Source organism: Chelonia mydas, chromosome 1 (genome assembly GCF_015237465.2).
Source record: "Chelonia mydas isolate rCheMyd1 chromosome 1, rCheMyd1.pri.v2, whole genome shotgun sequence".
In the NCBI taxonomy this organism is placed as follows: domain Eukaryota; kingdom Metazoa; phylum Chordata; order Testudines; family Cheloniidae; genus Chelonia; species Chelonia mydas.
This window is the reverse complement of record NC_057849.1, coordinates 154875507-154890104: the sequence shown is the minus strand read 5'-3', so window position 1 is coordinate 154890104 and position 14598 is coordinate 154875507. Positions and strand designations below refer to the sequence as shown.

At 40.8% G+C, this 14598-nt stretch overlaps 1 protein-coding gene across 5 annotated transcripts in view; it reads left to right on the top strand.

Annotated features, from left to right (window-relative positions):
* PDE9A (phosphodiesterase 9A) overlaps positions 1–14185 on the top strand; it is an 86999-nt gene extending 72814 nt beyond the window's left edge. For 4 of the 5 annotated variants that reach the window (XM_037903398.2, XM_007064481.4, XM_043538168.1 and 1 more), the window contains 8 exons: positions 1583–1665; positions 2681–2837; positions 3899–4012; positions 5235–5339; positions 7491–7619; positions 7788–7883; positions 11279–11365; positions 13946–14185. In XM_037903398.2, coding sequence (XP_037759326.1) covers positions 1583–1665; positions 2681–2837; positions 3899–4012; positions 5235–5339; positions 7491–7619; positions 7788–7883; positions 11279–11329 — 735 coding nt within the window. In that variant the 3' untranslated portion in view covers positions 11330–11365; positions 13946–14185. The remainder of the gene's footprint in view (positions 1–1582; positions 1666–2680; positions 2838–3898; positions 4013–5234; positions 5340–7490; positions 7620–7787; positions 7884–11278; positions 11366–13945) is intronic. The other variant, XM_037903389.2, reaches the window with a different exon arrangement.
* The last annotated feature ends 413 nt before the right edge of the window (positions 14186–14598 follow it).

Genomic DNA, 14598 nt, shown 5'->3' with positions numbered 1-14598 from the left:
AGGAGGCTGTGTTTTGTTCTGAAATAAAAAATGTTTCCAGTGGGTTCTTATTTTACCCCAATTGGTTCATCTATGTCCAATTATAATGAGAACCTATTGCCCTGGATTATATGAAAAGTCATTATTTAAATCACGGAATAAAATGCTCAGTCATTTCAGAGACTCTTTCATTTAGTCATCTAGGCCTGAATCAGCAAAGCACTTAAGCACAAGCTTAACATTAGGAAAATGACAGAGTAATCCCATGGAGACAAGGGGTAGTCCAAGGTGCTGCACCCCTATAGCTCTCACTAACTTCTTTGGGATTTGTGAGTACTCAACACCTCTGAAAATCCACAAGACAGCTGGCTGACTGGCATGCCCCATGGAATGAATTAAGATTTAGTTATAATACAATAGAATCCTACAAATAGGAAGACTAGAAAACATCTCCTTCTATCATCCTGTCAAAGATATCAGTGATCCAGAGACGTAGTAAAATTCCAGATTTCCAGACAGTAGTTGTGACTGAAGTATATCTGACCTTCAACAGCCCAAGGGTTGGCCTCTTTGATTTTAATCTCAAATTTAGGTCTCCCTGTTTAAATTGACCTAGAAGTAGAAAGAACCATCATTCAAGCTAAAGTTGTCTCTTCCTTGTCACTACTTCCCCAGAAGACCCCTAAATCAGACTGCAGCTCAAAGAAAGAGTGCTTATTAAAGCTGGAAGAACCATTCACAATGTATTAATTTAACCCTTTCTCTGGATGCAGGTAGTCTGACATTTGTATGAATTTGGGGCTGGTCAAAATCCCAGTGAAGTGACTTTCATGGTCTATGAATTGGGACTTCATTCACTATATAAAATATTTCAGCAAATGTTTTCTGCTAACTAGATTCAGCCTATGGGTTGTTCACGAACCGCTCACTGAAAATATTGCTTTGCATGTTCTATGTTCACGATTCATATTTATTCTGTATGGTCACCTTAGCCAGGTGTATTTTTCCCTCACTGGATGACCTAACATTTCTAAACTGCTTTCACTTCCACACAAAACAAATTTTAATTTCATCACAAACCACATTTTGTTCCATGGTAAAATGAATCCCAGGTACTGGCAAGAATTTGTGTTCTTGTGGATATACATTTGAGCAAAACCACTTCCACGAATATTCATCCTGTTTGGAAGTTGCTGAAATGTTTGTGAAAAATTATCCTCACTCTCTTCCCATCTCTAGTTAGTGTGAAAGATAATAGTATGTAAATTGTCTTCCAACCCTCCCTCAGCTAGTGTAGACACTGGAATGATTTCTAAAGGCCTGAGTATTAACATCTCTGTGCTTTAAAACATAATATGAATATGAATAACTCTCAGACAAAATTCTACTGGCCTCCTCCAAACTGCTTCTATTTAATGCGTCAAAGCCAAATCTGAGTCATTTGTTGCTGCAGTGAACATCTTCTTTCTTATCTGCAGTAAATTTAATTAATGAATAATGGTTAATTTTACCCAGGTGACTTGTTTTTCTGAAATGTGAATGTGTTGGGGGGAAAAAGTATAGAAATTGTAAGACACTACATTATTATGTTTTTCTTTTGCAGGAGAAATTTCCCCAAATTGATATCTTAATTCTGATGACTGCTGCAGTTTGCCATGATTTGGATCATCCAGGATATAACAACACGTATGTGTGCCCTTTATTTTTTGTTCCTTTCAAATATATCTGGAAAACAATGCAGATCAGCATTTTCTTCTCATGTCCAGAGCAGAGAGTAGGGCAGCTGAGTAGGAATCTACCCACAATGCTCTGCTATTATGGCCAAACACTGACAAGAACAGAGCCACCACTGGTTAGGTTATATGCAACGCTAGCCATTAGCTTACTCAATCCTGAGCTGAGGCTGCTAACTGTGCTAAACTCTGAAAGGAAAATGGCTCCCTCTTCAATTTTCTCATAAAACTTAGTATTTTCCATTAAAGGAAATTGGCAGCTAGAAAACATTCTCAGGTCAAATTCTTTTGTTAATTATCCTATGTAGTAGAAGAATGGTCATATGATTGAGGCTCAATTACACGGGAGGAGTTTCTGGTTCTTTTCCCAGCTCTGCCAAAGACCTTAAACAAAGCACTTAACAACTGTCTATCTCCATTTGCCCATCTATACAATGGAGATAACAACAGCTAGATGGCAGGGGTGATCTGAAGATTACTTCATAAATGTCTGTAAAGCTTGGTGTGAGCCTCAGATGGAAGGTGCTAGAAGTGCTAAGCATTATTACTTCTGTGAACTACATATAAACTTTAATTTACTTGTATTCAGCTATTAAATAAGGGCCTGATCCAATTTGCATTGAGCTCCATGAGCATCTTTCCACTGACTTTACTGGGAGTTAGTGGGAGTCAAGCCTGTGAGCTAAAAAGAAGAAGAGTCCCCTCTATCCTTCCCCCATATGTTTTTAAGTTATAGAAATTCAGTAATAACAAGTAAATAATGAGAGTCTTTGAAACAATGTGGAAGTATGATCATTTTCTCAAAAAAAAATTTGGATTTAATATTAACTGTTGCAATAATTTATTATTAATTAATTAGGTATTCACAACAATATACATAAAAATAACCAATGTCTAATGTGTAATGTATATTTTTAAGTATCGGGTGTAGGCAACATGTGAGACCTCACTATTTTCCTTCACATCAGCTACCAGATTAATGCCCGAACAGAGCTTGCCGTGCGCTACAATGACATCTCCCCACTGGAGAACCATCACTGTGCTGTGGCTTTCCAGATCATTGCCCAGCCAGAATGCAACATTTTCTCCAATGCTACCCAGGAACAATTCAAACGTATAAGACAGGTATGAATGTTGATCCAGAAGGGAGGTATGACATGTAAACCGCTGTTGAAGTTTCAGTGTGCACAAATCTACCTTCTGAACAGTCCAACAGAATAATTCCATCAAGAGGTTAGAACTGAATAATCTCAAACTTGAAGTAACACAGAGAAATTCCTGGGCTATTTCTCTAGCAACTTTCGTTGGACAGTTGAGCTGACCTTCCTTGGGTACCAATGAGCAAAGTTTGACTCTTAAACTTATACTCTTCTGTGTAGAAACTTACATTATGAAAAGAGTTGTTAGGATGTGACTGTAACTAGGCCAACTTGCTCATATGGTAACAACTTAACCATTAGGAGAACATTATGCTGAACTTAAACAGGGAGTTCAAACTGGAGACAATTTGTAAAGACATAAACAAATATTCACCTCCTATACATTTTATCATCTTTTTTTTCCCCATTTTTCATCAGTATTAAAAATATTTGTGTTTGCACAAAAGCTTCAACCTCTGGAGCCCATCTCTTTTTCTGTTGTGTGACGCAATGAAGTCATAAGAATAAATTCACAATATTTTCCGTGACAACAAACTAAGATGTAATTCGCATAGCATTATGGGCCAAATTCCGCCCTCAGATTCATGGATGCAACTCTCCCATCCATTTTAAATGAAAATGCAGAAATGCAAAACTGCCATTGACTTCTGTGGGACCAAGCTTGGGCCTCAGCATGTAGAATTGAGCTTTTAGTTTATTTCTTTGTGCACTTTGCATTCATACTAAAAATCAAACAAAGCTCAGAACAAGAAGCAGTAGTTTCTCCAGCATATAATTATACAAAACCAATTACATAGTTAGTCATTCTCTTATGTCACTGTGAATTCTTTAAATTAATGGTCTACTTTGTCAAGTGGCCTCAAGTATGAAAGTTCCTCTTTCAATGGTGCTGATATGATACATCTGTTCTTCTTGTCTGTGTTCTATCATAAGGTATTTGTGTTAATTTAAGCACATTTCTTTACACAGCAATAGCTGTGCCTTGTGAGACGTTAAATCAATGTATTATTATGTTTGTTTTGATAGGGGATAATTACATTAATCCTGGCAACAGACATGGCAAGACATGCAGAAATACTGGACTCTTTCAAAGAAAAAATGGATAATTTTGATTACTCAAATGAGGAACATGTCACCTGTGTAAGGAGATTACGTGTTTATCATTTTTCAGTGCCTACCATGGTTCGTAGTGATACTGCTACATTCTAAACTTTGGTTTTGGCCTAATCATGCAAGATGTTGAGTAGAAGTAGTCAGAATTTTTCTGTCAAAATGGGTTTTTTCAACAGAAAATGCAGTTTCTGCAAACTTGAAATTTTCTGTGTGGGGAAAAGATTTTGACAAGAAAAAAATCCAAATGAAATAGTTTGTTTTGGGTTGGATCAATTTGAATTGAATACTTGGATAGCTCCCCTCAGTGTAGCATATAAGTGCCTCCAACACCCCTGTGAGGTAGAGAAGTACTTCTTTTACAGCTGGAGAAGTGAGACCCAGAGAGACTAAGTGACTTGCCCCAGGTCTCACAGGAAATCCTTGGTAGAGCAGGGTATTGGCCGAGCTCTCCCTAATCCCAGCCTAGCTACCTAACTATGGAACCATCCTTCCTACCCTTTTTGGGTGTCACTGTGAGTGGGTACCAAATACTGCAGGGAAATGTGTGCCTAAAAACAACCGTTTGCACTGTAACGTTAAAAGAAACGTCAAAGTATTTCTGTAGATTTTTATAAAAGCTTTTTCCCCAAAAAACAATGAGAAGTCTGGGGTCACTTGAGACAAAGAAAGTCTAGATTCCTCTTTCAGATTTTGAAATCCTAGAGTCATCTGAGCAAGAAATAATTACTGTATCTGTCTAGATATAAATTCTTAGTTTCATTCTAGTCTCCATTACATCCATCATAACAATACTTTGCTCTAGCCGTAATCTAATTCCCATTGAACTCAGTGGGAATCTTTCCACTGACATTAATGAGGGTGGGATCAGGCCCCTATAGTGCCTTCCCTCCAGGAATGTCAAAGCCCTTTACAATCATTCATGGATTAAGCCTCATAAGCCTCCCATGGAGTAGGTAACCATTATCCCCCTTTCACAGAAAGGAAAACTGAGCCACAGAGGGGTTAAGTGACTTGCCAAAGATCATACAGGAAATATGTGGCAGGCAGAACCAGGAATCAAATCTCTCTAGATAGGAGGAAGAGAAACCAGATCAGTCTTGTGCCTTAGCCATAAAACTATCCTTCTTGTCTGAGATCATTTCCCTCTGCCTCTCTAAAAATGAAGGACTCATGGCTTCTATGGCTTCTGTAAAGGCAAAGAGGCAGGCTTCTATATTACCAGAGTGTTAAAGTATTTTTCCTTCTTCAGTTGAAGATGGTACTGATAAAATGTTGTGATATCTCAAATGAAGTCCGCCCGATGGAAGTAGCGGAACCATGGGTAGACTGCTTATTAGAGGAGTATTTTATGCAGGTAAGAATGAGAGACAGAGACACAGATACACAATCATCATCATCATAACAGTAATTCCTATTTTAACTATAGCTGACAGCTGTCTGGTAATACTGTATGACAATCCAGTGCCACAAAGATGAGGAAGTTTCTTTTGCATAAGGTGACAGAAGTGTGGCATAAGACAGTATGTTCAGAATAAAAGTTACTGTAATTGACTGCAATTTGTAAGATAAATGACAATAATGTAGAAATGCTAATGTCATTGGACTGCAGCTTGTTCTCACTAATAGGGCTCTCTTGTGAGTTTATTTGGCATGTAAACCCTTGTCAAGCCAAAAGGGCAAGAATTGTGAGTATAGAAAAAGTCAATTAAATGTGCAGTGTTAAATGGTCCAAGTTTAAATTATATCCGTGATGATTTGAAATGCCCGAGGCTGCATAGGATGAACATTTGCTTTAAAAATGAAAACATTCTGATTATTTCCAAAGGACACCATCAACTTCATTAGTCCTGAAAAGTCAGCTTATGCTCCCAAAACAGTTGCTTCTTTCTGGATTCCCATCCCTCTCTAGTGTGGCTTCTTGTAGTATAAAGCAACATTAAAACTAACAGCAATCCTCTACTCTCTCCTACCCAAGCCAAGCTGTCTGTGAAGTAGCTGGCAGCATGCAAAGCTTTATCGTGATTGGAGGAACAAGATGCCAGAGTTTTCTTCTTTCTATTTTTTTTTAACATTTTCCCTGTGCTGAAGGAATCAATTTGACAAAGAAATGGCATTAGACGTATCCAAAAGGGAAGGCTTGACAATAGGGAATCTTAATGACAGTTAGCTCATTGTCTCTGCAATATTTTTATGCAAAATAAAATGATCTGTCTCTGCACTTTATTGTGTTCCTCACCCTAATATCTGACACAAGGTACTTCTGTACACACATTATTAAAGCACGTCTGACAGATGAGAGTAAATTCTGGCAATGAAGTTAAAAGGGTGTCAATTTTTGGCGTATTCTGTGCCCTTCTTACTAACTATGCACTTATAGGACAGTCTAATCACTGTAGACCCATTTAAGTCAATGGAGCTACGCTGATTTATACTAGCTAAGGATCCAGCCCATTATTTGTAAAGATCTTTCCAAAGTTTGGCACACAGAGATACATCCCTCCCTGAATCTGTATGTACTAGGAGCCACTTGATAGACTAGAAACACTCAACCATTTTTGATCATGGTTGGCTAGTTGTAGCTTAATACCCAAAAGAATAATTCTCCAGAGGAGAAAGAAGTCAAGGACCCTTTCCCTCCTATGTAGAATGGCTAAGGGCTAGATTCTGCTACCTTGTCTCACACTGAGTAGTGCTTTACTCCACAAGAAGTCCCATGGATTTTGGGACTTGTATGCCTCTGAGTATCTCCCTCTTACGGTATGTCTATACTGTAGCAGGGAGCAAGTGCAACCCATGCCTGCTTGGTGTGGCACTCTGTCCTCCTCTAGTGGCAGCTAGAGATTGATGAGTCTGGTACAGCCTGGACTAAGAGGCATGTCTTTTAGCTCATGCAGTAGAGGCTCATGCATTAAGCTCCAGAGGTCCCAGGTTTGATCCAGGCTGACAACGACTGGGGTCTGTTGGTGTTACACAAGCATCTTAAGTCAGGCAGGCAGACTTGTGCTAGTGCGCTTACGCTAAATATAGCTGTACGGACATTGCACTAGCAGAGGCTTAAGCTAGCCACCTGAGCTCAAGCCCACCCTGCCTCCTGGGTTCGAGGTGAGGTGGCTAGCACCTCCAATGCCGAAACAGCCACACAGCTATTTTTAGCACTCTAGCTCGAGTCCCACTAGTGTGAATCAGTCTACATGGGCTGTGATGCTCGCTCCTGACTGCATACATACCCTTATGGCCTTGTTATAATATGATACTTTTCTGTACATGCAGCATTTGTGAAAAACCAAAAGAAACAACAATACAAAGGTTATTAAAACAATAAGAGTCAGCTTCTAAAATGTATGACACACAGTTTCCCTTTCATTTGCTGTTGTCACGTACACCATTGAGGCATGTGTATAGGATATCAGTGATCTAGTTACTGGTCTGCAAACAGTTTGTGTTTTGCTGCCCTCACAGTCTCCCTGTTGATAATAATCTTTGTTAACTATTGAATCTGTCCTAGAGTGACCGAGAAAAGTCTGAGGGACTTCCAGTGGCACCTTTCATGGACCGAGATAAAGTGACCAAACCAACAGCACAGATCGGGTTCCTTAAGTTTGTCCTGATCCCAATGTTTGAAACAGTAACGAAGGTACGTTACTAAGGTTCTAAGATGCCTGCAGGAGTTGAGAACATTTCAGCTTTTGTTTTGATAAACATTTAGTCAGCCAGTGACACCTCCTCTCACTCCATTTTTATCATTTACAGGTAAATAAATATTTAAAGAAATGGTAGTTTGACTTTTCTCACTTTTGTTTAGCTTTTTCCAGAAGTTGACGAAGTGATGCTCCAACCTCTTTGGGAATCCAGGGACCGCTACGAGGAATTAAAACAACTAGATGATGCTATGAAAGAGGCAAGCTATACATACCTAGAACTGGGTGACATATTTCAGTCAAATCTTAAATTTGCTCAAAAATTCAATGAGAAGTGACCAAAACTGTTTGTGAATATGGGTTGAATTCAGCAAATAGTTTTTGCCGAATAATTTTTTTTTTTAAGTTGAAAAAGTCTAAACGGTTTATTTTGGCTTTTTAAAGGCAAAATGTTTTGACTTTTCATGTCAAAACAACATTTCTTTTTGAAATCTAGCTCCATTTGTTCAAATTTTTATTTAAAAGGGTAAAAACACCTGAAAACGTAACAAAATGAAAAAAATTGTTTCACTCAAATTACATATTTTGCTCAAGCCAAAGTGATTTTTTTCAGTCTTTTTGTTTCATCAAGAAAAAACAAACAAAAAAATCCGTTTCAATTCCAAACAAACTGATTTTGTGGATTTGAACTGAAAAATCGATTATTCTCTCAGCTCTGTACATACGCTCTGGGTGGTACTAAGAAGTGAAACAGACAGTTCAAGTTCTTCAGTTTGATGATATTTATTGCTTTTGATTATATCTATGGTCACTTTTTCTTCCTATATATTTGTAAAGCACCAGGCATACCTATGCCACAAGATCATTAATAATAATTATAAACAGAAAGAGCAAGAGAAGCAGCCATGATACCTAACCACAGAAAAGAAAATGGCAAAAAAATTCTGGGTGCACAGAATGAGTCATTCAAAAGAGCCTGCCGAGATATCACCAGATGTCACTGGCATTACACCAGGAATTGCTCTTTCTCTCTCTTATACTGCACACACACGTGCACAAACACACATACCATACAATACAATTAAACAGACGGCCACATTAATTCATTTTATGGCCCAGGTTAAACTATCTATCAATGGTATTTACCAGATGTCTCTCCCGTTGGCATGTAAGACCTCGGAGAGCTTTGATGATATCTGTAACCAGGCGTCAGGACTTCCGGCTCTCTCTGACCTGGGCCAAGCAGGGGAATCACAGCACTGGGCAAGCAGGGGAATCACAGTGCTGTCGTGCTTGGTCCTGCTCCCACTGAAGTCAATGACAGAGCTGCCATTGACTTCAGTGATACAGAATGACGCCCTTAGTGCTCAGACTGTGACCTCTGCTCCTGAGTCCTCTCCCTCTGAGGTCAGAGTTTAGGTTTCTTTTCCTCTTGTCATGATGCCCAACAGCAGGTAACCCCAAATTCACTACATCCAAATCCAGTTACCTTACATAAAAGCAGAGTTTATGGGCACAGGAGAGAAAACAGAAAAATCCGAAAATAAATTAGGATTGTGAATAAGCTCATCTAGGTGGATGCTCTGATAAAAGCACGGATCGAGGGGCACAAAGCTGGCATTACAAAGTATGGAAATAGGAGTACTTGTGGCACCTTAGAAACTTAACAAATTTATTTGAGCATAAGCTTTCGTGAGCTACAGCTCACTTCATCGGATGCATGCAGTGGAAAATACAGTGGGGAGATTTATATACACAGAGAACATGAAACAATGGGTGTTACCATACACACTGTAACGAGAGTGATCAGGTAAGATGAAGTGAGCTGTAGCTCACAAAAGCTTATGCTCAAATAAATGTGTTAGTCTCTAAGGTGCCACAAGTACTCCTTTTCTCTTTGCGAATACAGACTAATACGGCTGCTACTCTGAAACAGGTAAGGTGAACTATTACCAGCAGGAGAGCCGGTGGGGGGGGGACCTTTTGTAGTGATAATCAAGGTGGGCCATTTCCAGCAGTTAACAAGAACGTCTGAGGAACAGCGTGGGGGGGAGGGGGGAAATGGACATGGGGAAATAGTTTTACTTTGTGTAATGACCCATCCACTCCCAGTCTTTATTCAAGCCTAAGTTAATTGTATCCAGTTTGCAAATTAATTCCAATTCAGCAGTCTCTCATTGGAGTCTGTTGCTGAAATTTTTTTGTTGAAGAATTGCCACTTTTAGGTCTGTAATCGAGTGACCAAAGAGATTGAAGTGTTCTCCAACTGGTTTTTGAATGTTATAATTCTTGACATCTGATTTGTGTCCATTTATTCTTTTACATAGAGACTGTCCAGTTTGACCAATGTACATGGCAGAGGGGCATTGCTGGCACATGATCGCATATATCACATTGGTAGATGTGCAGGTGAACGAGCCTCTGATAGTGTGGCTGATGTTATTAGGCCCTGTGATGGCGTCCCCTGAATAGATATGTGGACACAGTTGGCAACAGGCTTTGTTGCAAGGATAGGTTCCTGGGTTAGTGGTTCTGTTGTGTGGTGTGTGGTTGCTGGTGAGTATTTGCTTCAGGTTGGGGGGCTGTGTGTAAGCAAGGACTGGCCTATCTCCCAAGATCTGTGAGAGTGATGGGATGTCCTTCAGGATAGGTTGTAGATCCTTGATGATGCGTGGGAGTGCATGGGTCATTACACAAAGTAAAACTATTTCCCCATGTTTATTTCCCTCCCCCGCCCCACACGTCCCCCCCCCTCCCCTCCCGCTGTTCCTCAGACGTTCTTGTTAACTGCTGGAAATGGCCCACCTTGATTATCACTACCAAAGGTTCCCCCCTCCCCCCCCCCGCTCTCCTGCTGGTAATAGCTCACCTTACCTGATCACTCTTGTTACAGTGTGTATGGTAACACCCATTGTTACATGTTCTCTGTGTATATAAAATCTCCCCACTGTATTTTCCACTGCATGCATCTGATGAAGTGAGCTGTAGCTCACGAAAGCTTATGCTCTTAATAAATTGGTTAGTCTCTAAGGTGCCACAAGTCCTCCTTTTCTTTTTTTTAAGGACAGTTCCTTCTCCAAGGAGCTCAGATTCTAATTCTGATTAAGAGTGGAGAGGAACAGAACACAGGCCTTGTGGGGAGAGTTATATAAGGGCAAATAAAATCTTGTGGAAATTCTCAAGTCTACAACAGAAACATGAAACATTCCTTAAAGAAACTAAAAATAAATTCAAGGTAATAGTGGGGCTTTGAGAAGTTTCAAGCTGAAGTGAATTTCTATACCTGAAATGTAAAGCTGTCAAAAACAGAGTTTCTATGGAAACTGATAGAGCCTTAATTACAGTATATCGGCACAAGGAGTGCTGGTATAATGAGAACTGTGTAAACTCAGAAATGACATCAAACAAATAGCAGGTAGCGAACAATCTCAGAAATTAAGTCAACAGATAATGAGAAATACTGAGGTGCACTTTCTCCAGTCAAGTACCATAGTTATTTTGGATGCAATGGGGCCTGTGATGCACCAGATTGGTGTATACTATTGCATTAGAGATTCAGCTGATATCTTATTGAGGATTAGTGATCAGCTAACTGTAGCAGTCTGTCTGGGATGTGCCAGTGGTGATATTTGTTCTGTTTTGCTCTTTATTCTAGTTGCAAAAAAAGAAAAGTGCAAGTTTGACAACTGAGAGCACACAGAAGTGAAAAGAAAAACACTCTTAGCTACACAAAAGTCACAAGGTGAGTGAGTTTGTTTTTAAAATATTTTAAAAGTAGACACACGTGGACAGAAGATGGTGCAGCTCAACTGACTTCAGTGAACCTGTCCCTTCTTGTGCCCCTAGAGAATTTGGCTGGGAGTCCATCCACATAAGATGAAGTTTTAGCAACCACCCTTTTCTGGAAAATGATTCACAGAAGTCAACAACAACAACAAAAAAGTCTTTCTGATTCATGCACTAAATACCTGTAGGCAGCCATATGACAATTACAGCATAATCTAACTAATCTTTGTATCCTAATATTTATGAGTCAGTGGGTGTAGCATGCTGCACATGCTTTGTTTAGAATCATAGAATATCAGGGTTGGAAGGGACCTCAGGATGTCATCTAGTCCAACCCCCTGCTCAAAGCAGGACCAATCCCCAACTAAATCATCCCAGCCAGGCCTTTGTCAAGCCTGACCTTAAAAACCTCTAAGAAAGGAGATTCCACCACCTCCCTAGGTAACCCATTCCAGTGCTTCACTACCCTCCTTGTGAAAAAGGTTTTCCTAATATCCAACTTAAACCTCCCCCACTGCAACTTGAGACCATTACTCCTCGTTCTGTCATCAGCTACCACTGAGAACAGTCTAGAGCCATCCTCTTTGGAACCCCCTTTCAGGTAGTTGAAAGCAGCTATCAAATCCCCCCTCATTCTTCTCTTCCGCAGACTAAACAATACCAGTTCCCTCAGCCTCTCCTCATAAGTCATGTGTTCCAGTCCCCTAATCATTTTTGTTGCCCTCCGCTGGACTCTTTCCAATTTTTCCACATCCTTCTTGTAGTGTGGGGCCCAAAACTGGACACAGTACTCCAGATGAGGCCTCACCAATGTCGAATAGAGGGGAATGATCACGTCCTTCGATCTGCTGGCAATGCCCCTTCGTATACATCCCAAAATGCCATTGGCCTTCTTGGCAACAAGGGCACACTGCTGACTCATATGCAGCTTCTCGTCCACTGTAACCCCTAGGTCCTTTTCTGCAGAACTGCTGCTGAGCCATTCGGTCCCTAGTCTGTAGCGGTGCATGGGGTTCTTCCGTCCTAAGTGCAGGACTCTGCACTTGTCCTTGTTGAACCTCATCAGATTTCTTTTGGCCCAATCCTCTAATTTGTCTAGGTCCCTCTGTATCCTATCCCTACCCTTCAGCGTATCTACCTCTCCTCCCAGTTTAGTGTCATCTGCAAACTTGCTGAGGGTGCAATCCACACCATCTTCCAGATCATTTATGAAGATATTGAACAAAACTGGCCCAAGGACCGACCCTTGGGGCACTCCACTTGATACCGGCTGCCAACTAGACATGGAGCCATTGATCACTACCCGTTGAGCCCGACAATCTAGCCAACTTTCTATCCACCTTATAGTCCATTCATCTAGCCCATACTTCTTTAACTTGCTGGCAAGAATACTGTGGGAGACCATGTCAAAAGCTTTGCTAAAGTCAAGGAACAACACGTCCACCGCTTTCCCCTCATCCACAGAGCCAGTTATCTCGTCATAGAAGGCAATTAGATTAGTCAGGCATGACTTGCCCTTGGTGAATCCATGCTGACTGTTCCTGATCACTTTCCTCTCCTCTAAGTGCTTCAGAATTGATTCCTTGAGGACCTGCTCCATGATTTTTCTAGGGACTGAGGTGAGGCTGACTGGCCTGTAGTTCCCAGGATCCTCCTTCTTCCCCCCTTTTTTTTTTCTGCCCTGCCTGTCCTTCCTGAACAGTTTATATCCATCCATGACAGTACTCCAGTCATGTGAGTTATCCCACCAAGTCTCTATTCCAATCACATCATAATTCCTTGACTGTGCCAGGACTTCCAGTTCTCCCTGCTTGTTTCCCAGGCTTCTTGCATTTGTGTATAGGCACTTGAGATAACTCGCTGATCGTCCCTCTTTCTCAGTATGAGGCAGGAGCCCTGCCCTCTCGCGCGCTCCTGCTTCCTCCTGGTATCCCACGTCCCCACTTACCTGAGGGCTTTGGTCTCCTTCTCCCGGTGAACCTAGTTTAAACCCTCCTCACTAGGTTAGCCAGCCTGCTTGCGAAGATGCTCTTCCCTCTCTTCGTTAGGTGGAGCCCGTCTCTGCCTAGCACTCCTCCTTCTTGGAACACCATCCCATGGTCAAAGAATCCAAAGCCTTCTCTCCGACACCACCTGCGTAGCCATTCGTTGACTTCCACGATTCAACGGTCTCTACCCAGGCCTTTTCCTTCCACGGGGAGGATGGACGAGAAGACCACTTGCGCCTCAAACTCCTTTATCCTTCTTCCCAGAGCCACGTAGTCCGCAGTGATCCGCTCAAGGTCATTCTTGGCAGTATCATTGGTGCCCATGTGGAGAAGCAGGAAGGGGTAGCGATCCGAGGGCTTGATGAGTCTCGGCAGTCTCTCCGTCACATCGTGAATCCTAGCTCCTGGCAAGCAGCAGACTTCTCAGTTTACCTAGCAATATTCCAGAGATTATGACCTAACAGTGTATTTGTCTATATAATCTTCTGAATTATATTATGTTTAGTTGACATGTAATATATTTGATCTGAATTTCCTTTCTGTACCAGAACAGAATTGTTGAGACCTTAAAGGTCTGTTGTGTTTGTTCACGGAGTGGACTGATGCAGCTAAGTATCATGGAATCCTTCAGCCCAGAGGAAAGATGGTAGAAAGCTGCCGAGACCACGTCAAGAACATATTTTCTAAGAACTGTTGCTATCTTCATGGACACAAAAAAAGGAAACTTTGATGTATAGAATTTTTTTATTTTTCAACTGCTCTTCTAAATAATATATTCTTATACAAACCTGGGTGCTGTAATTATTTCCTTTCATAGATGTGTATATAAAGGACTGCTCCCAAAAGAAAAATGTTTTCATATATACATGGAGGAAAGGAATGGGGGTTGGACCTTTTAGAGGAGCCATTTTATAAACATTTGTGTATGGTATAGTGTGTGTCATAACAGTAAGAACAGAAAAATGCTTTATTATTCATGTATGGTTATGTAAATATTAGGAGCCAAATCCTGCCACAGGACACTAACCCTCACATGAAGAAAAGGAGGACTTGTGGCACCGTAGAGACTAACAAATTTATTAGAGCATAAGCTTTTGCGAGCTACAGCTCACTTCATCGGATGCATGCAGTGGAAAATACAGTGGGGAGATTTATATACACCGAGAACATGAAACAATGGGCGTTACCATACACACTGTAA